Source organism: Rhipicephalus sanguineus, chromosome 4, assembly GCF_013339695.2.
Source record: "Rhipicephalus sanguineus isolate Rsan-2018 chromosome 4, BIME_Rsan_1.4, whole genome shotgun sequence".
NCBI classification, from domain to species: Eukaryota; Metazoa; Arthropoda; class Arachnida; order Ixodida; family Ixodidae; genus Rhipicephalus; species Rhipicephalus sanguineus.
Window position 1 is genome coordinate 9,451,075 of NC_051179.1, and position 26,458 is coordinate 9,477,532.

At 44.6% G+C, this 26,458-nt stretch overlaps 2 protein-coding genes across 4 annotated transcripts in view; one reads left to right on the top strand and one right to left on the bottom strand.

Moving 5' to 3' along the window:
- Positions 1 to 13,996, bottom strand: part of LOC119389349 (uncharacterized) — a 28,788-nt gene extending 14,792 nt beyond the window's left edge. Inside the window, exons 1-8 of one of the 3 annotated variants that reach the window (XM_037656568.2) lie at positions 13,866 to 13,996; positions 13,634 to 13,778; positions 13,390 to 13,572; positions 13,213 to 13,311; positions 10,329 to 10,432; positions 10,160 to 10,238; positions 8,337 to 10,103; positions 1,331 to 1,404 (exon numbers count right to left, since the gene is read on the bottom strand). In XM_037656568.2, the coding sequence (XP_037512496.2) occupies positions 1,331 to 1,404; positions 8,337 to 10,103; positions 10,160 to 10,238; positions 10,329 to 10,432; positions 13,213 to 13,311; positions 13,390 to 13,572; positions 13,634 to 13,778; positions 13,866 to 13,891 (2,477 nt within the window). In that variant the 5' untranslated portion in view covers positions 13,892 to 13,996. Of the gene's footprint in view, positions 1 to 1,330; positions 1,405 to 8,336; positions 10,104 to 10,159; positions 10,239 to 10,328; positions 10,433 to 13,212; positions 13,312 to 13,389; positions 13,573 to 13,633; positions 13,779 to 13,865 lie in introns of those variants that run through there. The other 2 variants (XM_049414407.1, XM_037656570.2) reach the window with 2 other exon arrangements.
- A 17-nt stretch (positions 13,997 to 14,013) lies between these two features.
- LOC119389351 (septin-1) overlaps positions 14,014 to 26,458 on the top strand; it is a 31,682-nt gene continuing 19,237 nt past the window's right edge. Inside the window, exons 1-5 of the mRNA XM_037656571.2 lie at positions 14,014 to 14,194; positions 14,479 to 14,584; positions 14,671 to 14,757; positions 24,221 to 24,344; positions 24,431 to 24,683. Of these exons, the coding sequence (XP_037512499.1) occupies positions 14,174 to 14,194; positions 14,479 to 14,584; positions 14,671 to 14,757; positions 24,221 to 24,344; positions 24,431 to 24,683 (591 nt within the window). The 5' untranslated portion in view covers positions 14,014 to 14,173. The remainder of the gene's footprint in view (positions 14,195 to 14,478; positions 14,585 to 14,670; positions 14,758 to 24,220; positions 24,345 to 24,430; positions 24,684 to 26,458) is intronic.

Sequence of the window (26,458 nt, forward strand, 5' to 3'; positions counted from 1 at the left end):
TTTCACGAGCACGCAAAACACGCACGGCAGTACGCGATCCCGAAACTACCACTGAGACGGGCGAGGCACAGCTCGGCGAAAACGGAACCTTTGAACCACGCGCGCCGTTCCCCATGGCAACGCCACGGAGGTTTTGTTTTCCGTGAATCAAGCGGAAACGAACAAACAGCATTTTATTGCGTGTTTTGATTCTCGGAATGTTCTTTTTTTAGTGCTGCTAGTTTGATTACTAGTGATTTATTGTAGGCCGACTTCCCTACGTCATCGGGATCACTTCGAAAATGTCCCACTCGTGGCGCTCATCATGTGATACATTTAGCTTAATTTCTCGGTAAGTAGGGCACTGCTGTTGATATTATTGCCGTTTTAGAAGTTGTCATACATTGGGCTTTCACTCTGACATAAATTGTTATTTGCCTTTAGTGTCCCTTTAACAACGGTATTTGCACCATTGTGCGGAGGCATCTTATCGAAGATGGCAGCCCGCTAGCTGGTAGGCAAGCAAAGCATCGACTCTACCCAATTACAAAAGCAGCAAGCAAATACCATTATCAGCGAAGTGTATAAAGAGCTGTCATAGTAAGCAGCTAAAGCAACCCCAAAAAGTTGTTTCGGAACAAAAGTAATATACCTTCAGCAAGAAATACAAAACTTTGGAAATACTAACAGACATTTCATACAAATGAAACAAAATTGGTCGCAGTTAATAAACTTTCAGGCGAACATTTTTGTGCCTCGGCGTTTAGTGCTACATTACCGTATATACAAATATATAATAACAAATTTCCGGATGTATCAGAGTATCTTAAGATACAATTGGAATGTATCGTATCGGATACAATCGGCGTTGTGGTATCTTGTATCTGTATCTCAAATACTTCTTGCCTGAGTATCTTGTATTGTATCGCGATACAATTGCAAAATATCTTTGCCCAGCCATGGACATTATCATATTGGGGCAATGTAGTTCACTGGGTTTGGAAACTGTGAGTCCTGCACGCAGCCGAAATTGCTATCAGGATCACTGGACGACAATTCGCTCACCGTTGTTTATGGTCACCATGTACAACTGAACAAAAGAGGAATTTTTTCGAGGGGCTCGTTCTTTTTGCTAGACACAACCAGATGAATCCAACAGACAATTAAGCCAAGGAAAGCATAGGGGCTTAAGAGCATGCAGTTTTTGCTATCCGTTCATTAAGCTCAGATATCATATTAGCAGAAGAATAATCGAAGTGTGAGCCACCCTTCCATTGCAGGAGCCATTGCATGCCTAGGAGCCTAGTAGTTATGCAGGGGGTGTGAGAAGCAGGACATTATGAAGACTTACTTGGCAAACTTGATTTCCTTCTTGCCACAAGGGTAAACTGAGTGGACAGTCTGACTCTTTGCATAGTGATAGACCTAAACAAGGAAAACAGCTGCATTATTTCTATGGAAGCAAGTGGGGAACAAAAGCGGAATTATTTGCAAAGCTGAGCACAGGCAGCACTAGACGAGTCTCCTTTGGGCAAGTGCTTGTCTCAGTATTCCACGTTTTACAAGTAGACCAGGACATACCTACACTGTAGCATCAATTGCACATAGCAGTAGCATAGCATAGCACTGCGCTACTAGCTACAATGAATCTTCACCAACTAGCCCAATTTTTCAATCTGTTGAGCAATAGCAATCCCCAGTACCAACTTGCAGCCTCGCTTTTTAAATATTAAGCATTTGTTTGCTTAGCAAACCATTTTTAACAAAATTCGTTGCTGGGCTACTTGATCTTGAAAACAGCGCAACAACACAAGGACGAAGAAAAGTTTCTTCGTCCTCGTGTTGCTGCGCTGTTTTCAAGATCATGAACGCCAACCAACTTGCCAAATCTCAGTTCTCCTGGGCTTGCTGGTTCGTAATCTTAAATACTGGATTGTGCGAATTCAATACAGGACAAGGAAAGAACCCAAAAGGGCTTCGCCTGTGCACCTGTGTTCTTTCCTTGTCCTGTATCGAATTTAAGACAAAACATTCTTGTTCTCAAGATTATTTAAACGACTCCTGGTCCTCATAAAACCACTTATTTCTTGTGGTGTGGTTATGTTATAAAAGCGATCCCGATATGAATCATGTAAATGAAGCAAAGATGAGGTTCAAATCCCTATTTAATGACTAGTAATACACATGCATAATTTCAAGCAGTGCAGTTTAAAAGGACCCTAAAACATGTTTCGGACATATATGCGCACTTTTCTACCACTTCATCAGCAAAACTTCGTAGAAACTACTTGGTCCATGTTAAAAAATATAACAGATGAGCTAATCACCAAACACATCTTCCTTCAAACAGTCTGCACTAACAATAAAGCACCATGGTACAGCACAAACTTAAATAGAACACTGAACAAGAAAAAAAATGTTTCTCCCATACAGCAAATATCCCTGCAAAATTCACACAATTGCTAGCATATAAAAACGCTCTAAACTCGCATCTTAGGGCCCTAAGGTCAGCCAAGTGTTCATTAATTGTACACGTCCATTCATTAATTGGACACATCCAAACACTTTAGAGAATACTATTCAATCATACTAGAATGTATAACTGCAGTCTTACAACTCTGGCACTTTACCGCATTATTGGGAAACTGGTAATCTCTAATTTCAAAACTGAACCAACCCATGAACCGCACGCACAACTACAGGCCTCTTAAATACGTACCATGCAAAGTTATGAAACACACACCTGATGTGCACACATCTAGTTCATTTTCTTGAACATAACTTCTCCATAGTTGTGAAGCATGGATTCTGTAAAAGTTTCTCCTGTCACCCTCGGCTCACCCTCTTCACCAGTTGCCAACCTAGATTGCGGTTTTTTTGACAAACCTTGTCTTAACTTCTTCAAAGCACTAGACAATGTCAACCATGCATTGCTTTTTCATTAATTAGACATTCCAAATGTAAGAGCCCCCCGCAATGAATTAGATTCACACCTTTCTGACATCACTTGTTCAATTTGTGACCACTTATGATCGCAAGAATTCGTGCTCAGTCATTTATTATTCCTATTTTATATTAATGAATTATCCACTCATGTTTCCTTGAACATTTTTGGTTGCGGATGACTGCATCCTATACTGTAAAATAAATAGTCACTCAGACATTCTAGCAATTCAGGAGGATCTCAATAATACCGGTGTCACACAGGCACTTTTGATCGCGATCAAGGCTGACCAGCATTAGGCTCAACCTGGATCAGGTGCTGCTACATGATCACCTTTAATCGCGATCAGGCCAGATAGGGATCAAGATGATCGTGATCTAGCTCCCAGATTGCTTTTTGACCGATGTCTGCGCAGAACTCAATCCAGATTAGTTAAGACCGTGTAGCAGCGACCACTGTTGAGCACAATCAAAAACTCTGATCACGACTAAAAAGTGCCCGTGTCAAACTGGTATAACATTAATGAATGTTGTATGTAGTGCATAGAATTTAAAAGTGTAAAAGTATAATTTCCCATACTATTGTGATCTGTCCTACCTGAATGCTTAATAAGATCCTACCGGAGTATGTAACATCAATGTTCATATCGATACTTGGGGGTTCACATTACCAGTAAACTCATTTCATCAGCATGGTAAACACATAGTGACCACAAAACCTCCAAGGCTGCTCCTACACTGGAAAACCTTTGCCAAAAATTTTCCCTAGCACCATCAACACTAAAACTGCTATTACATATATCTTGCATTCAAAGCAGCCTGAACACGAGTCATCTGCATGGGAAATTACAACCTCAGAGGTGAAATGGCAGTTTGTATGCAGTTCTACTGCAATACAAAATTGCTCAGCCTATTTCCTCCTGCACAGCTACCAAAGCACTGCAAGTGTTACTAACATGACAGCTCTCACACACTTTATCAGCCCACAGGAAACTATCATGCTCATCTTCTACATAAAATCAATGACCACACTCGTATTTACATTCCATCTGTGTTCAACCACCACTATACATTTCATCTCGCATTGACCACTGCCAAAGGCAGACATTCCACAATGAAACGCCGCTGCCTTTTCATGTTCATTTCTTTCCCAAATGAGCAAAGACTGGAATAACTTACCTGCGTCACTGACAAGCATAACTAGCACCAACCACTTTAAAACCACACTTGGAAGTTTCATTTTATATTTACATAGACCCTGAAACAGTCTTTTGAAATTTAGTCGGCGTTCAGGCTACAGCATCATCAGATCACTCGCGCAGCAAATTCAGTGACACACATTGTATCAAGGCAGCTACAGGCAATCTTATGTTACCCTCCTCATCCTTAACTTCCTCCTCAACTTGTCGAACGCGCAGCCATCACTGGTGACGGCAGAGCACTGGACGGGCTCAGCTGTGTTAGCTTCTGCATGGCCTCCGCAATCAACTCTAGCAGCGCCATCACGCTGCCGAAGCGGATCGGGGAGGCTACTAGATGGAAATAGAACTTAATGGGACTTTTTGAGGGCCTAGTTGGTGCATACCGATGAAAAATTACTGAGCGCAAGAAAAAAATGCAACACACAAGGAAGATACACAGCGCTTGTCCTTGTGTGTTGTGTCTTTTTCTTGCGCTGAAATATTTTTTACTGCTAGAAGAAGTGCATGGCTAAGAGCTGCTCCACCAGGTGCTGCAACGACACTAGCTGTTCACATTTTCTGGTGGTGAAGTTATGGCCATAGACACATGGATCGGATAGTGAGAGCTAAACGCTCATGGCACCCATGAGCTGAAGTAGACTACTAGAATGCTCTAGCTGAAGCAACTCATCTTGCCAGTTGCTGCAGCCTTACATGTCACCAATCGCTCGATTTCCAGCCCACGAAACAGCTAAGGCAATTCATGGTGTCTGAGAAAAGAAACTTTGAGATAAACACTGTCTCGCAGCTCATGTCAACACGGAGCATGTTGTAATACAGGCAGATGACGCTCGCTGTCCACTAGAGGGGTTCAGTGACATAGACTGGACATTTCCAATCAGATTGGTCGCCAGTGCTACATATAATGGGAACAATGGAACAATGCTATGTAGAATGGAAGCCAGCATTACAAAAATCCTCCGCTGAGCCACTGCTATATGTAGTGATTCGCATGTTTGAATCTTGTAATAAATTACAAGTTTGATGCAGAGAGCTTAAATCGGTCTGCAAATGATCCTAATGACTTCCTTTACTGGTTCAATGCACTTGTACCGTTTTAAGGTCCCTTTAGTGTGGTGATCAACAGATTGCTCCGTATAACTGTTCCTGTGCAATATTTTAACAGGGGAGCTGTTTAAAGGGGCCCTGCAACACTTTTTCAGCATGGTCAGAAAACGCTGCCGATCGGTAGTCGAGGCTCCCGAGAACACACGAGCCAAATATTTCAGCGCAGCACGCGATCTGGAATTTGCAATAAATTCTCAAAAGTCAGCTAAAAATCGCTTCTTTTTCTCTCGACGAATGATGCTACTTACTGAAAATCACTGCGTCACTGACTCAAGTTCCACGCCATTGGCTGATTTGAGCATGGCGGGCTCGGCAGTTACTGCGGCTGCCGCCAAAGGCCGTCACGTGCCCGCGTGTGCGATCGCACTGAAAGTAAGTCGCATGTTCTAAGAAAAAAAAAGAAAGAGTGCTCAATGTGATGAGGCGCACGTGACGTACCTTCTTCCCCCATGCCACCCCTCCCTGCTTAGCTTCCAGCGCTTTATTCAGGACGAGAGAAGAGAGAAAGCAATTACAGCGTGCGACAAATGTTTGTAACTCCGCTCGTACTGGACGGCTTTTTAAATTTTTTGCAGCAGTCGATTCGTAAGACAATAAGCTCCTTTAGTGAAGCCATTCCATGGCTACAATAATACTTCATTTGGGCCTAGTTGGTACATATTCCTGAGGTAAAAGAAACAGCGCAAACACACTAGACGCCCCACCTAGAAAAGACACGGACACACAAGCGCTGACTATCTACTGCTTAATTTCTTTGGAAGTCAAATGCATATATACGCCCAAGGCAGCCTTACAGCACATGCGCACAACAGTAATCATAAACAGACATGTAGTCGGTGTATTAGAGACGTGCAGACAAGAACTCATACTCAGATGAATAGAGGGACAAGGATGTATTCATCCTTGTTCATCCTCCATTCACCCAAGCATGAATTCTTGTCTACGCGCATCTAATACACCGACTTCATCTTTGTTACATGTCTGTTTACAATTACTGTTGTGCGCATGTGCTGTAAGGCTGCCTCGGGCGTATATATGCATTTGACTTCCAAAGAAATTAAGCAGTAGATAGTCAGCGCTTGTGTGTCCGTGTCTTTTCTATGTGGGGCATCTAGTGTGTTTGCGCTGTTTCTTTTATTTCAGGCAATCCATGGCTACTTGGAAAAGTGTTGCAGGGCCCCTTTAAGCTCAGAGAAACCCCGTCAGTTGCGAACAAAAATTATCATCATCAACCGGCACACGCTCTTTTCGTTCTTTTCTGCATCTTCTGCTTGGCTCCCAGAACACGTGCACCGATTTGTCCGGCGTGGGATGCAATGACTGAAGGGCGAGAGCAGCAACACAGAGAGAGAGGGGGAAAGAAAAAGACAGAAAGTCAGATAAAGAAATAAACATAGAAACGAGATTGAAAAAACAGAGAGCAAGACAGAAACAGAAAGGAAGAGTCAGAACAAGAAAGAAATAGAGAAACTGGGAGGAAGAAAGAAAGAAAAAATAAAGAAGCTCCACACTTCCTTCAGGCTTGGCACCACTATTGCGAAGCTGCCTTCATTGTCTTTTTTTTAAGTTATACCTCGTATTTTCTTTGACATACGTCGTATAAGCAATGCCATGCCTTTTTATTTTTGTTATGCTTGCCATGCTTTTGTTTACCATTCTTATTATTTTGCATACCCCGTTTTCAATATTTTTTCATTTTTTTGCCATGTATCGTGTGACACACTAAATTAACACCAGAACAATTCACTTCTTTTTTTCTTAGCAAGGTGCGTGTTTGGGCTAGTTGGTACTCCATTTGAACAGCTAAATAGCGCAAACTTCAGGGACGAAAGACGGGAGAATGCGACACACACAATTTTGCTGATTACTGCACTACATGCAGCAGGGAATTTAAATCCCATGTTGAGTGTTTTTTCTACGATTTCCTTTCAATGTACACACTTCTCTGCTTCTCGATGAGCAAGTAGAAAACACTACTTGCTGTATCCACAGTGCACCATATGTAAATGCCACAAAGCTCATCCTGTTGAGTTCATTCTCTATTCTTGTCCTCGATTTTTTGCGCTGCTTCAAGTTAGACACAGTATATACCACGTGCTGCAATGAGCCTTCTCACCGGCAGACAACCACACGATCTGTGGGTGACGTGCCTCAAAGCACATTGCACTGCGATGCAGTTTAGATAGCCCTAGCATTTCTAGAGAGTGCCATGCATGCCTGAACTGAAACAGAAACCAACACATTCAAAAAACAAAAAAGCAAGAGAAAATGCCCAGGGCCATGACACACAAGGTGATGTAAATTTCTAGCAGGATTTTGCCCCTTTGCTTATACTTGAATTCCTGAAATTTTTGTGGCAGGCAGTCTAGTCCAAGAGCAACGTCATTTCTTCATTTCAGAAAGGTATTTCTGTAAGGTCTGCAATTAAATAAATTGTAACACGTGTACTATCCAGAAATCGAGTGTACAATAAGACTGCCAAGTCTGAAACTATGCCCTCTTATAGGGTAGAACGGGCAGTGGGCGCATGTGTTGTGGTTGTGCATAATGGTTTGCTAGTGCAACAAGTGCTTCACACAAATGTACAATGCTTCACATAATTAAAGTTTGCTGCTGCTTTTTAACTTCTTGCTTCGATCTTTAGAACTACTAGTGTGTATGGTGAAGTAGAATACCGATGGCTCCAAGTTCTTGTTTTTATTATTTTTTTGCATGGTAAATGCACAGGATCCGCGTATGCTGTTCGGTTTACTTCCACTGCTAGTGCAACTTGAACTAATGGCGGTTTCAAAACTGCAATAAAACGGATGCTTAGCAATGAATACCGTAAATCACAAATAAAATTTGGACGACGCTCACGCACTGTTTGCAGAAGTAATCGAGTTTGCCACAACGAAAGCATACAAAACACGGCAAGTAATAACAGTGAGTTATAGCGCAGTTGTCCATCACGAATGCACGTAGCGCAGCCGATAATGAAAGTTGGCAAAAAACAGATGTGAAGTAATGCTATAGTGGAGGCACAACAAATCTATATGCGAATCTGTTTTGCTCAGGTATATACTGACAAATGTTACATAGTGCAAAAGCTTTTAAGGTGCTTACCACTTTTCCATCGGGATGCAGATCTTTTTGGTCCCCATTCTGAAACTTATAGATGATGACTTGCGTAAATGGGTCAATCTCCTTGGACAAAACAGTCAGCAACATCTTGTGACCGTCGGAATCTAGTGCCCACGTGCGGCTGGTGTGCTTATCGAGGCTGTGGTCCCGCATAAGGCTGGAAGACTGAATCTGAGCAGACTGGGACTTGCGTGCTCTCATCGACCTGCACAAGTCACTGGCACCTTCACTTGAAGTGCATGCTTGAGAATGTTTCTTTACAAGCGAGCTAACCTTCCTGTCTGTGGAGAGGTGCGATGTTAAGTTGGCTGGCCCTTTCCAAAGATTTGCACACTGTGGTGCTTGCCGGTCTTGTAGAAAACAGTGCGACATTGCTTTTGGCGCTTGCAACAAGCAGTGGCCACCAAGCTTCTGAATAGATGCTTGAAGGCTGCTTCCAGCTTCCTCTGCATTTTGGCGCACATTATGAGCACTGCCTTGCGTGTTGTGGTCCTCACTTTCACATTTTTTACCAGATTCGTCAATGCCAACCTCCGAACATTCTGTGTCCTTTGCAGACCGAGTACCATACACAAATGGGCTTTGTTCAGGCTCCTCGTAAGACTCCCAATCTGAGTGATCCCCGTTTTTTGGAATATTGATTTCACTGCCCATGTGTCCACTGCATTGAGAATCTTTAACCAGTTCCCAATATGCCTTCTCAGTTCTTTCAATGACTTGCTCGTCATTATGGGATGACTGCCCTTGCTCGGAACCATGGCAAGAGTCCAGCTCTGTTTGGTCACACTTTGAGGCCTCAATGTCAGCACTAATGCACCTGTCTTGTCCTTCACTCGACTCCACTCTTTTCCCACTCAAATCGGAGACTAGAGGTAGGCTTTTTTGACTGCCTTCGCCAGTCGCTGAACTAGGCCCATCAGAATGCAGACTCATCTGTGATGCTCCATTCCGATGCAGAACATCTGCTCTTCTGAATGATGTGTTAGCCAGTATTTCCTTGGTGACCAATCCAACTTGCGTCACCTTCGATATGCACTCGGGAAGCGCGTCGTTTTTTATGACCATTTCTTTTGAACGTGCACCCCGTAACTTCTGGACTGAATTGATTTCTCTGTAACTTATGCATAGCTCTGCCAATCCTTGTCCAACAGACTGATCGGAGGGACCCTGTGTATGCTTACCTTCCGCAGCAGTAGTTGTGCCAATGCTGTCCAATACATTGCTATTGCTCTGACTTGTGGGTGCATCTGCAGCGAACCTCACTGTTTTCGAGGACTGGCTGTGAGAGAACTTCTGAATGCTGTCCGAGCTGCTGTCGAGGGAGAGGCGTGTGACCACAGTAGCCGAAATGACAACTGATGGCTCAGGTGCAGATGTTGCATTTGGGTTCACTGTACTACCAATATCAAATACAGTTTCCTTGCAGTTTTTGGCCTCCATGCATATGCTGTCTCCGTGCGCACTTTCCAATGCCAACTGAGCACCATCGGCCTGAAAGGGAGAGCTAGGCACAGGTATGAGCATGGGCTTGACAAAGTGTGAAGCCGGTGACAGTTCGTTTAGGCTTGGATAACGCTTTAACTCTGACATTTTCTCCAGCAGAGCTATTCTTTGCTCCTCTAGTTCCTTCACCATGGCCTTCAAGGAATCCTTCTCCTGGTCTGCAAGTTGGAGCTTGTCCTTGAGGCGCCCGTTCTCACTCGTCAGTAGATTGACTTTTCGTTGGATCTGGCTCTGTGCTTCTCTATCCTGAAAATAAAGATGTAAGTTGAGTGTATGCGTCACTTCTAGAAGTATGCTTATACCTTATCTTTTGCAGCTGAAGCAGAGTGTTTCGTTTCTGCCTTGGTAACTCTGATGAGGTTTTGCCGGTGCCGCTGTTTTCTGTTGATGAAGCAAAGAATTTTTTTGCTATTGCTCAAGCGATTCATTGCTACTCTATCATGACAAGAATAACCACAAGAAAAGATTCACCTAATGTTTCGCTTTTCTTCTTCAATCTCGCTTCTCAGCTTGGCAGTTTCTTTTTCTCTGTATGCCTCAAATTCATCTTTCTCTTTCTGAAGCTTGTTCAACATCTGCACCAATGTTAAAATGATTATCGAATGAGGGAGAAAAGCTATCAGTTTCTCTACACAAGCCAGATGTGCTAATATAGTAGCAACATGCAAATGAATTATTATCATTATTCGTTCAAGCAGAAAGTCCACTATACTAGATGACACATAGAACTAGAGGTAAGACAGGACAGGTGCCTGTATTAACAGTAGTGAGTTCTATATGCTGTTTCCTTAAAGGGGCCCTGGAACACTTTTTCAGCATGGCCAGAAAAGGCTGCCGAACGGTAGTCGAGGCTCCCGAGAACACGCGAGCCAAACATCATAGTGCAGCAGTGGCCTGGGATTTACGATAAATTTGCAAAGTCAGCTAAAAAGTGCTTCCTCTTCTCTCTACAAAAAATTATGCTTACGGCGTCACAGGCAGGTTCCACGCCATTGGCTGACTTGAACATGGCGTGCTTGGTAGTTACTGCGGCCGCCCCAAGAGGCCGCCACTCGCCGCGCGCGCGATCGCATTGAAAGTACGCCACCGTTCAAAGAAAGAAAAAAAAAGTCACAGTTTCGCCGCAAGGGCGAAGCAATGAATGCGATAGCAAGAAACTAATGCTATACGAAGTGAGGCTCACCAATGGATACTCTCAGTTTGAACAGCGTTCCTGTTGCAAAGGCGGCCGAAGCAGCGAAAGAAACTAGCGTGCTTCGAGTGTCGAGCTGTGACACTTGATAGTTCGCGCTCATCTTCTGTTTGTTCATTTAGCGGCGTCCCTTGAGCCCGAGTGACTTTCGTACGCTTCGTAACATGAGCGCATACATCACGGTGAAAGCGTGAAACATCCCTCTTCCCCTCGGTACGAGAAAACCGCGCGAGCAGACAGCAGAAGGGCAAGGCTCTCCCTGCGCAAACATAAGAAGAAGCGAGCGAGCTCGCCGACGCGCTCCTCGCGCCATCTCGCCGGTAATGAAGAAACGCTTATAAGCGCCTGCCGTCTCCGAGTCCGTCCAGCGCTAAAGGGTGTGTATATAACGCTCGCCGTTAGCTACGTGGAGGATCTGCGTTTCGTGGCGTAGTGGCTAGCGCCACTCGCTGCGGAGCAAGGGGTCCCTGGTTCGATTCCGCGCTTCGGAAGCATTTTTCTGAATTATTTTTCTTTGGGGCTTTTATATATATATACATACTTATACATATACGGTGCATGACGGCGGCGACGGCAACGGCAAAATTCAGCCGAGACTGTCCATATAATTGCTATCGCAATAAAAAAGAAAATGTGCTCAAGGTCAGGAGGCACACGTGACGTACCTTCTTCCCTCGTGCCATCCCTCAACCCCCCCCCCCTCTTAGTTTCCAGTGCTTTCGTCGGGACGAGAGAAGAGAGAAAGCAATTAGAATCTTTGTAACTCCGCTCGTATTGGACGGATTTTAAAAATGTTTGCGGCGGCCGATTCGTGAGAAAATATGGTCCTTTAATGAAGCCATTTTATGGCTACTTGGAAAAGTGTTGCAGGGCCCCTTTAATTTGACTGTTGTGTGTCAATGGAATGCTTCTTTTAAAATATTACTGACTAGCACTGAATAATAAAAACCAGCATATACGGCAAGTTGACACTTGTGACGCGCTGTTCGAACACCAAGGACACACAAAAAAAAGACACACACACACATAGTATACAGGACAAGGGTGTCACATGGCACGTGATCTTTGCACGAGGCAAAAAGAGTGTTCCACACGAGCCGCCTTGGCTAACACCCCCAGCGATTAAATGCACATAAATAACCAACAAAAAGTGAACGAGGGAGCACCCTCCATCATAGGTCGATTGGTTGTTAAAACACCATTCTACAACAGACACGTGTGTGCAGTCGCGCATTCTTGCGGCAGGTCGGTGTCCACATGGCTCAGTTCCTATGCGCGCTGGTTTGCCACCGCATTATGTCAGTTTTGCAATGAAGACGTGTGATGAGCATTTTGATGTGCGCAAACAGCCCCACGTTGTGCCCGACACGTATTTGCATGCGCACATAGGCTGGCATTATGATCAGTATGCTAAAGAGCCTTGCGCAGTGAGATTGACATGAAACAATTTTTAAGCGAAGCTTCTATGAGTTACAGATTTCAGTGCTGGTGGTGGCATAATTCGCGAAAAATCCAGCTCTGGCGTGTGAGCAGAAATGTGCGTGTACATAAATAGGCCATTGAAGGTGTGTTGGCACAAGATGCGGCGCAGTTGGCACAAATTATGCAGTTGGACCACCACTGGTACTCCAGAGACTGATGTATCTGTGCACCCAAAAACACCAGTTGTGGTCCGAGTCAGGGCCCAGACTTGACGGAATACAAAAGAAAACTTCTAATCTTAACTAGAATATACATGCAGGAATGGCTAGCAACATTACAATAAACACAGCTAGGTTTCAACAAATCTCTGGAACAATTATCAACAAACTCTGTAACATATAGTAGAGAATGAACAAGAACGCAAAGTTTCTTTTTGTATTTACTGCTGATCAGGCTCAACTGCGATCAGCAGTGTATCGTGTGACACTGGTATAACATTGCACATTTAATCAACTGCAACAATTCTCAATATACCCACACAGAAACTATATTCGCACACGTGCCATTAGTAACAAGGTGAAATATTGGTCCTTCTGAAATACCATTATCTCACTGGTGTTACATAATGTGGAGAAAAAAGAATACATTTCTTTTTAGTTGGCATGCGCTCCATGCATTTTACACATGGATACTAGACAACATCCACTTAACAGCAGCACCGACTCAATTAGTTTTGCTCACCTGGTGGTACTGCTGTTGCAGATTCTTCAGGAGTTCATTCTGGGATTGATAAAGTTTCATCTCGTTTTGAAGCTCCTCTATTTTCTTCGCTACTTGGCTCTGCAAATGAAAAGTGTACTTTCGAGCGTGTTCATCCCGAGTACTGTCCCAGTGCCGATATGCCAGAGAGGAACCTACCAAGAGGTTTTCGCACGTAGACAAGCTTAGTTCCTCACTCCCAGTTGATTGCGAATTTTCTGTCGATAAACCTCGGCCATGTTTGGCGTGTCTATAACATTCTGCAATTACATGTTCGATCGGATTGTTGCAAGGGAATATGCATACATTCAGGCCACTTCTCATCTCTTTACTATCAAGGTCCTGAAAGGCAAAGAAACAGCTGCATGATCACACACGAAACTCGACCACAGGGGTGACCAACCTCGCTGGAAGGGTCTTGCGACCGCGATCCTTCCGATTTGTCAGATAATTCGTCTGGAGGCGCAGCTTCTCTGTGCTTCTTAGTTCGAATACCCTGTACAAGTTTAAATATGTCACTTCTTGTCATCGTGCGTTCCGGCACTTTCCTGAAAAAGTGAAACGCTGTACTGGCTATACGACCTTAGGGACCGGAAATCAGTCGTACGAGCTTCAATGCACGATCGCCTTCTTACCTGCATGATTTTGATCGGCGATACATCGTAGATATCGTGCAGAGGCCCACTAAATTTTGAGAATCCGAATTCAAATGTCGCTCTCGCCGCCCTGTTGTGGCGACCGCAGCGCGCGCAGCGTGAGCTCGCGGAGATGATGCGCCAGGCCAGGCCGCCAGCCCTGGCCAGCCTCCACCCATCTGTCATGGCGCTCTCTACAAACATCTTCCGGTCTGTGTGACCAGCTTCGCGGGATTCCTTCAGAAAGGGCATTTATTTCAAGTCATTTGTACCATTTGTGAGATCCTCCTCTTACCTCAGCAGCAAGTATGTCGTCGGACACGAAAACGGTAAATGATGGATGCCTTTCGTTTCGAGAACAACGCGATTCGGTCGACTCATCCGAGCGATGAAACTGCGTTCGGCAACGCGCATTATTTCGTAAACGCGTCTCTGTCTTTTTTTTTTAAATTTTTTTTACGGACAGCGTTTGGATATTTCTTGCACCACGTTTAAACGCCTTTCATGTTCTTTGTTTTCCTGTTCCGTTGCGCGTGTCGACTTTGTAGACAATCCTTTGTCGCCTCGCTTTTCCTGTTTCCGAGCCCTGACGCGTTGATTCTTTTACTCCCAGTTCTCCAACCCCGAGACGCCAGGTTACGTCGGTTTTGCGAACCTTCCAAACCAAGTTCACCGGAAGTCTGTGAAAAAAGGATTCGAGTTCACTTTGATGGTTGTCGGTAAGCCACGGAAGTGTTGCTCATCGCTGCTGCTATTTCGTTCGAGATACGATGGCTTGATTTCCTATTTTCTTCTCACCTTCCAGGAGAGAGTGGCCTCGGCAAATCGACACTAGTCAACAGCCTCTTCTTAACGGATCTGTACCCTGAACGAAATGTTCCAGATGCCAGTGGTGAGCACGATTGCACAAGCCTGGCGGAATGCAGTGCAGTAGGGCAGTGACTGCACTAACGGGGACAGTCGCCGTAGTCAAATCGTAAAAGTGAGGGGACCCGTTATAGACCTCGTGAGCTGGTATGGTGGCGCTACTGCTCTCGCCCTCTATCGGGCTAGCGGCGCACTGTTAGGATTGTCGCCTACGGGCCCGACTGCATGTTTCAAGGCGGCGGCTACGGTTGCGGCGGCCGCTGTTCTCCAAGAACGGCCGCCGTAGTTCTTTTTTTCTTCTGTCTGCGTGTGTAAATGCGCTGTGCTAACTTATCTTTATTTATGTTTTTCTTCCTGTCTGAAAAACCTATTTATGTTTTTCTTCCTGTCTGAAAAACCTCTCAAACTACAGCCGTTTAAAACTGCCGAAAAACCAGCATGCAGCGACTCTTGTTAACTCTTTCCTTACCGCGCCACTAGGCATCGTTCACCGGTGAACGATGATTTCACGCCGCTATTTTTCAACAACCGCCGTGCACTTCGACATGAAGCGCCATCTAGACGATTGTACACACACTAGAATTGCTGTTTCTGCACGGTTCGCATTTTTACCGCGAGGCGGCGATTTTTAAAGGGCGTGCGCATTCAAAGGTTGAAGCGCACGGGCGCACGTGAGCCGCGCGATGGTGTTGACATCCGAAACGACGCGCGCTCGGAAAAAAGCAATTTCGCTCGATGCCGGCGCTTCGACGAGCAATCTTTTGGACTTCTCGAGCAGTGATGAATCAGACAACGATGTGGTGACGTCGGATTTCAGCTCCGATGAAGAAATTTCACCAGATCAGCCGGAAACGTCAGCTGTTAGTCGCGAGCAAGTTTCGTTTTCACTTTCGCTTTTGTTTGTAGTGTTCTGGAGCCAGCTGACTTGCTCTGTATGTGTCCCACATATTATTATTGTTATCTTTAGCGTGTCTACTTCACTTGGGCATGTCGTGGTGCCTCTAGCACAAAGACGCGTGGACTTCCGACCCCAGAGGGACGCGCGCATCTGGGCATCGACCTCGACATGACGCTCCGCAGTAACACATCGGCTGACGAGAGCGCTGGATTTTTTCCGCCTCTTCTTCACGGCGGAAGTATGCTTTTCAAGTATGCGTGGGCCCACATACTTGAAAAGCCGACATACAGTGAGAAAGACGGATCGTGGATGGAGGTGACGCCAGAGGAGATGGTGAAGTTTATTGGACTCCCGATGTACATGGGGATATTAGAACTTCCGCGTCTAAATTTGTACTGGAGTACGACTAAATTGCTGTCGGGACTTCTTCCGCCAAAAGTCGTGGCAAGGCAGCGTTTTACCGCGCTCCTGGCCACGCTGCATGTTTCGGAACCCGAAACGAACGGCGAACGAACTGTTTTGGTGCCTGGCACACTGACCTACCTGAGTGAACAATTTATAGCTCGAGAAGTTCTTGAGCTAAAACTTTCGTTTTTTCCCTTTTACTCCACTACGCTGTTTTAAATATTTTGCATCTCTCATAATTTTTCCATAATTTTTTACTCTGAAGATATAAGTCTATTATTATGACGTTTGTTGTGAACGTACTTAATTATTTGTGTTTGTCAATTTTTGTTATATATTTATATCTGCCATTTCTTTCGTCGAATGTACCTTTCAAACTCTACATTTAGTACTTGCATTTTAGTATGTAATATTGTGCTGTAAAATTTTATTTCTTGAAAAAAAAAAATCTTGGCTAGGACCAACTCAGAACTTCACTATTTCGCTATGCATCAAGTAATTTTTTTGTAACTCAAAGACAGCTTTATCGATTTTAGCCATTTCTCTAAATAATGTTGCCCTGTGATTAATAAACATTTTGTGTATTTCGGAATTTCCCAAAAACATGTTTTGTTGGAGATGTGGCTTCCTTCCTAAAAATTTTTTTGAAAAATTTTGATTTTTTTTGTATAGGAATTTTCTTAGCCAAATAAGTTTTTTCTATTGTTGTAAGATAAAGAGCATTCAAAAGTACGTTCATTTGTCTTTATTTTGATGTATTGCATGGCACTGTAAACCTAGTAGCAACGGCACAGAAAATTCCTAATTGCAACATACAAAAATAGGCCAATTTCCCCGTGGTAAGGAAAGAGTTAATGTAAGCATTCCAAAAAACTTCGTCCCCTATTCGCCTCAAGCCATTCGAGGAAGACAGGCCCCTCTCATTCTTTTCGCTGAAAACCGAACTGCGAGCCCTACCAACAAAAAAAAAAGAAAAAGCCGACAAAAGACAGCTGTTTGCACCGGAAACAAGTTCTTTTCCGTCTCTTGGACACCATGCGGGGAACAGTAGACCACCCCCACCCCCACACACACAAACACGCTCACAACACACGCACACACACACACACAGGCGAGAGAGCGCACACACTTCACAGACAGTGAGACTGCAAGCGAGCGCCCATCAGTTCGTCTGGTTGTCGTCTGCTAGGAAAGCGCATCGCCAGCCACGGCCGCCAGCCCGCGCGTGAACGTGAGGACAAGACGCGACGATCATCTGTTGTTCTGCGGTTTCCGTAGGATTGAAATTGTAATAACGTGTGTTTCAAAAGGTGTTCTTGGTCGCTTGGTACGAAGTTGCACGCGAGTGGTCAGTGTGTGGTCTGAAAGAAGAATTGATGTGCGCGATGGAATCTTCCGACATTAGTGGGAAATGCAGAGTGCAATCGAAAACCGAGGACTACGCCGAACGAGTGGAGGTGAGCTTTTGATTTTTCAGTGCTCTACGTGTGCTGAGCCATACCGAACTGTTTTCATTCTCAGCGAAGAGGACGCGGCAAATTTGTGTCTGATTCCGCACCGGCTACCCCTGCTCGCCGCTCTGGTTGGCAAGAAATCACGCGTGAGAGCAGGAGACGCAGACAGGCCCATTGCCCCTCTAGGTGGCCGTTGTCAGCCTGCTATCTTCCTATTTCTTTGTGACCTTGTAAGCTTGTGTATACATTTAAAATAAATAATAAAAGGCGAAAATAAAAAACGCACGAAAATGGGGACACTTATGTACGGAATTCGAGGCGTTGCTTACGCAGCCCCGCACAGCTGCGGTAGAGTTGTCTTTCATTTTCGTCCGACTTCTGAGGTAACCCGCAGAATTTTAAAGCTAGTTGCTTCTGAACGGTGTTCCTACAGCTCTTGTGCCAGCCATGCGAGCAGAAGTACGAAAAAGTACCGGACTACTGCGACGTTTTTACGTCCTTTCGGCGAGGAGCCCTGCGTTTCTACCGTGACTGCGCGCCCGGGAGCAACAAACGACAATCCTAACTTTTCAGCCGCGGACGTCCGGTGGCGCTGCCAGTTCGGTTCAAAGCTGCAGCGCACTAGGCCTATAGCCATAGGCGTGCGCACAAGGAGGGCAGGGTGTGTGTGTGTGTGGCTGCCCCCTTTCCCCTTGCTTCAGTACCCCGTCTTTGCCACGACCTCCTCTATAAACTTCCGACCTGCTCATGCCGCCGCTCCCCGTGTCGCCAGTTTTTTTTAGTTTCCCAAACTGCCACCGCAAGCCGCGGCGCCACAACTGACCCCCATCTATGCCCTCATGGCATCGCCAGCTTGCGACTTTGCGGGCTTCGCTATCGGTTTTTGCCTCCGCAGGGTCTGCTTGTTCAGCGCGTATAGTAGGCGCTCGCCTTTGCGACATTCGGAAGTTATTGCATGAGATCAGCGACACGCGATAACCTCGCAGTGAGTGCGCAGTCACAGTAGCAGTACATTCCCCCAATGGTGCGCTGCTGCGTTTTCAAATGTTTATGGTTTTTTTTTTACTCTACCAGCTATGTACGCAGTGTTCCCGGTGCATCATTAGGCGACATCCTGATTTTCCTATGTATACATTTGTACGAGATACTACGAAAGCCGTCATTTCTGAAGAACGGGGTGTCGAGCGCTCTTTCAGCAGTGATAGCGATGAATTGCAAAACAAATATATCGCAGACCTAAACTGAGAACGCGTTAAAGTAGCATCGAAGATGAATATGCAGAAGACAAAATAATACTACATGTTCAGCGAAAGAGTGTTCGCGACAGACAACTCGATACGAGAATCTGTAGAAGAGTACTCTAGGTCAAATATATATCGGAGACATGTCTAGCGGATTTACCAAAGAATGAGAATGGCTGCATTCTTAACCCATGGCTGACAATACGACTGTCACAGAATGGGAAAGTGCACATTAACTATTCCATTTTGCCAGTTCTAACATACAATGAAGAAACTTGGAGAGTGACAATGAAACTACAGAAGTTAAGAACCACGCATGCAATATGGAACGAAAAATGATAGGAGCAATAAAACCATGGCTAGGCAGCAAGAGTATTTCAGTAGTATTTTAGATATATTTTTCAGTATCTGTATCTCTGTATCGAGATGGATTTGCAAAATGGTATTTGTACCTCGATCAGCAGTGAAATATACTTGTACGGTGTACGTATCGATCATATCGCGATACAGTTCAGGACATGGGTATCATATATCGTTACTCTTTTTTTGTCGGAGCTGAACTCAATGTCTTCAAAAGGGGAAAGGAAGACTTTTTTTGTCCTAATCCAAGCAAAGGCACGCCGCCGGTCTATATGTGACACAGTGCGGGCGGCGAAGGGATCCCCACGCGTGCAGAATGGCCCATCTCATAAAGCGTCCGACGCCGCTGACGGCACAATTGCGGAAGCAGCTATTGCCATCCAGTGCCGATTAAAGTATACTGTCTCTCGCGGCAGGTGTCGCACCGCAAAATTTTTTTTCGGGCTCTAAGCCATTTCACAAGTTTTGTGTTGAGGTTTAACTGACGCTGTCTAAATTGCAGTCTATTTGAGTATAGCTGCTGTTCTAAAGTGCAATTAACGCACCAACATTTTCAGCAAAACAGATCTGATGTCTAGAATAAATGTATACTCTAGTATTTGCATTCTTGTATCCTGTAACTGTATCCCGGTATACTTTTTTCGTCTTTTTGCGAAAGCATTTCGGAAATATCCTGTTATGTCAAAAACACATATGTATCTCAGAACCTGTGCTTGAGGCTCCCAGCACATGTATTTCGATATCTGTATGGAATACTTTTCTGTGTATCTCTGCCCAGCCCTGAGTAAAACTAAAATATAGGAAGACAGGAGAGTAGATAAAAAAAAATATGTGTAAATGATATACTAGTTGATATTCGGGCGACCGCTTGCGTCGAATACAGTGTTTCGTAGTCCTGCAGAAACTCGGCTTTAAGATGAACCCACCATCAGCCCTTGGACGAATTATTTTTGCACATACAGCTATAGAGAATGATAAGGTAGGGCACTATTGCACTAAATAACGCCAGGAATATAAGGACTGCATTCTGCAGGCCATTCTTTGTATATTATGTCGGATTTTTTGTTGCCTACACGTTCCCACTGCTGGCACGTAAGACGGATACATAATGCAAAGGCCTTCGCGCGCTTAGATTTTGGGTCAGGTGGTGAACATTATTCAAAAGCCCTCCACGTACGTTGCTTCGCATAGCCAAAGTGTTGCTTTGAGACGGTAAAACTCTTTGAATCAGTCAGTCTAGACGCTAGAAACTCGAAAAAAGACGACAATTACGCGCTCACTAGTGCGCCAGGAACCCAAGACCAGCGTGCGCTCAATGTAAACGAAGCCGCCGCATCGTCTGCTTTGGGGGTAAGTGCTGGTGGCACTTTCGGTCCCTATCCGCAAGCTTTCAGGACCGCGCGCCGCCGTAGGGGGAGCGCCGATGAGCAGGTCGTAAGTTTATAGAGGAGGTCGTGGTCTTTGCAGTGCGTTCTGATTGCAAGGGTCTCCGAAAGAGGGGGTCGCTGCGGTGAAACTTCGCACCACCCTAATGGAGAACCTTGCACAAGCCTATGGCTGCAGCTATGGTGAGGGGGCCCTGTCACCGTAGTACTGTGGCAAAAGTGAAGGGGCCCATAATGCTGTTGCTACTTGTTGCTAGTGAGGGGCCTGGCACGGTAGTGCAGAGGAGTACAGCAGTACCTGTAGCCTGTAGTGCCGCCGCCAAAATGACGGGGCCTTTTATAGCGGTGTTGTTACTGCTGTTACTAAAGTGATTGGAACAGCTTTTATATTTTATTATTGTTGCCTGAGACAACAGCGTTCAAGCTCGCTATGGCTCCCTCCCCTCAGGGCAGGATATTGTCGCGCAACGAGAAGCACGTTTATTCTTATGTATTTGTTTTATTAACTCGGCCACACCTTGCGGGTTGCCCAAGTCCGAGGCACTGTCAGACCGGCCGGAATTTGCAATGTAGCCAAGACGGCAAAGCAGACAAACCGCGGGTCATGCCTGCGTATTCGGACTGGGTGATTTAAATGCATGCACGTTTAAATCACCCGACGACGATATGGAACACACCTCAATCTTGCAGGAAAAGCGTCGTCTCTGGATCGGAGAACACCTACGGAGAGCACGCCATAGTACGAGTATGTACTTCATCGCGGAGAGTTCGCATGTCTTATGACGTTTCTATTGCAAAGGCACACATTGACGGGATGGAAGCGATTTGTGTATCCTCTTGTTATGGGAGCAGATTTGATTACATGACGTCAAAGAATAAAGTAGTAGGAAAAGGCGCGCCGCAGTGAAGTGTTGATGCAGAACTGTGGCAGCTGCACTGACTGAATGCAGCAGTATGTGCGTGATATACTGCGTTCTTCTTATGGTGGTGGTGAAAACTCATTTATTTGCAACAGTATTGCTATGGAGAAGCTCAGGGTGGCCGGAGATTCTTGGCTTGCGGTGGCGGTGCCCTCCGCCCAGGGCTGGGCAAAGATACTTTTAAATTGTATCGCGATACGATGCAAGATACTGTGGAAGATACTTTAAGAATTATTGTATCCGATACGATACTTCAACATAGTATCTTAAGATACTGCGATGCATTTGAAAATTTGCTATTGTAGATCTGCACAATGAAGCAGCAAACGGACACAAAAATTTTTGCTTGAAAATTTCTCAACTGCTACCAACTTTGTTTAATTTTATTGAAACATTAGTTTCATTCCGAAACAACTTATTGGGATGTGTTTGTCTGCTTGACGTGACAGCTCTTATACGCTGCGCTAGCAGTGGTTTTTGCTTGACACTTTTGTATTTGATTGGTGCCGCTGCTCTACCTGCCGACCAGCTAGCGGGTTGCCATCTACTTGCAAGAAAATCAATAAGAAGCATTTGCACGATGACGCGAATACTGCTGTGCAGTCTTACCTTGTCCATAAGCGTATTATTGTTTTCACAATAGCGGATCACCTGACGGGTAAAGCATGGACACCCGGGTAGTTGGTTTTTGCTGCTACTCTACACCTGAAAAGTGTAGAGCAGCAGCAACGCTGGTAGCGATATGTTTTGTGACACATCGTGTATACATTGAGGACATAAAACTGCAATGGTTTTTCATATGCTTATCAGCCGACGTAAAGCATTCGTTAACCTATTCACTAACGAGTAATCTTCCAACATTTCTTCCCGGACAAAAGTTGTGCCGCCCAGAAACTTCTCAGTCGTATTGTAGTAGCACGGAGCGTCCTAGGATACCACTCCTATTCACACTGTTGCCACTTTCCGATTACCTGGTGATTTGCAGCAGTAAAAAAATAATAATAATTACGGTGATCTAAAAAAGTAAAACGACTATCTCTCAGTGAAATAGCAAGGCGGTTCCGTATCAAACGATTACAATGAATAAGTATACAGGGTGTTTCATGTAAGTAGAACCAAATATTAAAAAACAAAAGTCATTAACTGTGACTGATTGAAACCAATGGCATATGTTGAATGCTCATGTGGCTGTTGTTAATAGTATTTTTATATTGCCCTTAGTTGGTTAATGCAACATTTTTAATATTCACTTTAGGGCCAAATGCCTTTCGTCACGTCGTAGGGGGCATTCCAAAGCGACCGGTCTAGTTTTTTTGGTGACATACATGCTACGTGGTGATGTTTTCCGGCTTTTAAAGAAACCCCAGAAAATATCAAATAAAACCATATAACTGCGCTCATGCGCTACCGTGTACTGCAGCACTCTCAAAGATGCTTCAGGTGGAACAGCCAGTGCACGGACCGTCATCCTCTCGCTTCTGAGGGACAATCATGGAGTACCACGCAAGAGAAACTGCGATAACGACTCTATAGCGGCATCACAATTTGTGCGAAAGACGCCACACGAATTGGAGTATGTATCACAATACAGGGGCTACGAGCAAGTGTCATGCCACCAACACAACCAAAAAGAAAGAAAATATCGAGAAAAGAAAAGGTCTGCTGGGCGTAGATGTTCACGTGCTTTTTGCCTTTTTTTTTATGTCGAGATTGCGAGAGCGCCACCACGTGACTTTGTTCCACTAATAGGGACGCGCAGACCTGATCGCCTGCATTTGCTAGAGCATTCTAGCCAAAAAATAAAATAATTTCCCTGTCGTTAGCTTTATTCAGGTGGCTTAGTGGCAGCAGTATCAGTTTGAGGAGTGGAGTTCAGCCGAGGTTTGTTGTTTCGCACGGTGGTGTTTCTATATCAGTATCTTGTATCTTAAGATACATGATACATTATTGAATGTATCGGAAATACAGATACTCGTCTTGTGAGACATATCGCGATACAGATACAAGATACCCAAAGAGTAAGATAGTATCTAAGATAAATGTATCTTCGATACTGCTCAGCACTGCCTCCGTCCAGGGCTCCAATTGCGCGTTAGCTTGCTGTGCCACCGAAGCCGAACGGCAAGTGGGTCTTAGCCACAGCATGTGTACAATAACTGTTGCCCCGTCACTATACTGTAAATGTTAAAGGGACACTAAAGAGCAAAACGAGTTTTCTCATATTAGTAAAGTACTCTTTCACGATGCCAAAAACGGCACACTTGCTGCGAGAAGACGCTTAGTAAGTGAGAAAACACGTAAAAACAAAATGTGGGTGGCGACGCCACCTTGAAGTTTCCGCACCATTCGCCGTGACGTCACATGTTTTGACGGCGCCTACTAGGAACTACATAGTTCCTAATCGATAAAAATGAAGTACCTTGTCCTCTGAGGGGGCCATAGACTTAACATACCAAGTTTGGGGTAATTTTATTGAACCAATGGGTGGGGGGAGCCAAAATACGATACATTTTGAAATCCGCGACGTCACGCGGGGTGATTTCGGCTTGAAATTTAAAAATGAAACTTTGAACTTGATTTTCTCCTTTATTAATAAACCTATGATGGCGAAATTAACGACATTAGAGTTCTCGGAGCACAATTTATCGATCTCAACCAATTCATTGTTTCTCTTTAGTGTCCCTTTAAGGTGACGGGCCCCTCCACTACAGTCAGCCCTGTGTTTAGTAAATTGCTGCTTTCATGATCAGTATATGGCCGACTGTACACATTGTACGATTATGACAAATAATACTGCCCTTTCTTTTGCCATCTTTTCGATACAGCAAAGGTGAAGCAAACTGTGAGTCTCGATGCATCAACTGTTGAAATCGAAGAGCGTGGAGTAAAGTTGCGACTCACAGTAGTGGATACACCTGGTTTCGGAGATGCCATTGACAACACAGACTGGTGAGCATGGCATAACTTCTAACGAGAACAGTGCATATTCAAAGCTTTTTCATAAGAATGTCAGTTGCCTCTGGTTCTCATTCTAGCTTCAAGTCCATCATCCAATACATCGAAGACCAGTTTGAACGGTTCTTGTGTGATGAGAGTGGGCTCAACAGGCGCAACATCACGGACAATCGTGTCCACTGCTGCTTCTACTTCATTTCACCATTTGGCCATGGTCTGAAGCCATTGGACATCCAATTTATGAAGATGCTTCACAACAAGGTCAACATAGTTCCTGTAATTGCCAAAGCAGATGCCTTGACAAAGAAAGAAGTGATGAATCTCAAGAGGAGGGTGAGTATGCCTGTAAAATATAATCCTAATGAGCTGCAGAACACCATGTCACAGTACTAGTACACCTTCAGTTCACTGTAGGCACAATAATATATGAGAAACTCAAGCTACTTGTACGAGTTTCCTTTAAATGTAAAAGCAATGTTGAAAGCAAGCTTGGAAGCTTTGCAACTAAGCAAAGAGCAGAGGAATGAACTTAGTGTTGTACTCATCTGCTCCTTTTACCTTATGCCGTGAATGACTGTGCTCCTGTCTTATGAATGTGCAGCCTTTTTTTGAAATATCTTAGTTTCTGTAAATGACATTGTCATTCTTATAGAGCAACATTTTGGTGAAGCTCCTGACATCTGACATTTTGATGCCTCAAATTAAGTCATAGTGGGCACTGGTCATGAGGTTTAGAACTGCATCTATTAACAGTGTAATAGTCGTGTTCTGAATATTATCATACATGTTGAAAGAGCCATTGGTGCTGTACGTAAAAATTTTACACATTAAAGGGGCCCTCTAACACTCTTCAACCCCCCATTCTTTACTCGTGGATTGCGTAGACTGAAGTACGGACGAACTAGTGCAGCAAGAACGGCAGCGATGGCGGCAGGCAGTACGAAGTTATTCCAATTTAGAAAATTCAAAATACAAGAAAAAAAATGCCTACCCTCAACTCTATTTTCGCGGGGTCATGTGACCACATTTCACTCTGCTGTGACGTCGGATGGAGCTCCAATGAAATGGGCTGAAAGCTCTTACACAGGGGAAGCTCGCACACCATTGTTGCTTCTCCTTTCCAACGTATTGTTGACGTCGTTGCCATAGTAACAAATGTGGTTCCTGAAACCTGACTTGTCAGAACTTGAGTGGGCGCTACTGCTTCGAAGCGAGGCTGGCGAGGCTTTGTCTGCTGTTCCTTACAACGACATTCCATGTCATTCCCTCCTCTCATTCTGAGAAGGGAATTTGTGGAGTGGCATGGGCGGTTAAACACAGTCGCCCCTACGCGGGTTACAAGTGTGCAGCGACAACAATTCAACGATGAGGGTTACTTGCACCGTTTCAACAACAATCATAGGCCTACCACACATGCGGAAAGAGGCAGCTCGCAAACGTACAGACGCAAAAAGAAGGAAGAGGGACAAGTGTTTCATATGGACATGCGACCGGCGCAGGCAAAAAAAAAAAAACAGAGGAGAAATGGCAACCAGCACCTCTGTCGTACTTTGTGGTTGTAGTGATATTTTTTGTTGCGACGGCGGCTATTTGGAGTTCATTGAAAAAGCACAGAAAAGAAAAACGAAACACAATAGTAATCTCAACTTTGATGCAACGCCGTTTCTAACGTTACATTTATCCAATCATAGGCCAGCACTCATCTTCATCATTTCCACCCGCAATAGTTCTGGCAAGCGCCACTACGCGCTGATGCAATCAGCAGCGATGTAGCGACTTCAACACGTGATTAAAATACTAAATAATTTGATATCGGTGCTTAGACTTATGCTAAAATTATCCCCGGCCATCAGTCTACGCGACCCCCAAGTAAAAAATGGGGGGGTTGAATAGTGTTGGAGGGCCCCTTTAAGTAGAAACAAAGCAGCTTATCACCACACACTCTTCTGGTATGCAGGTTCATTCCAATGTTCAGATAACATATATTGTCATGGTGCATGTACCTCGTTAATGAAAAGCTAAGCTTCCAGTTATTGTAAGCACCTTTCTCTTTTTATAACTGCGGTTCAAAAAGAACAAAAAATGGTTGATCCTTGTTTCATAGGAAT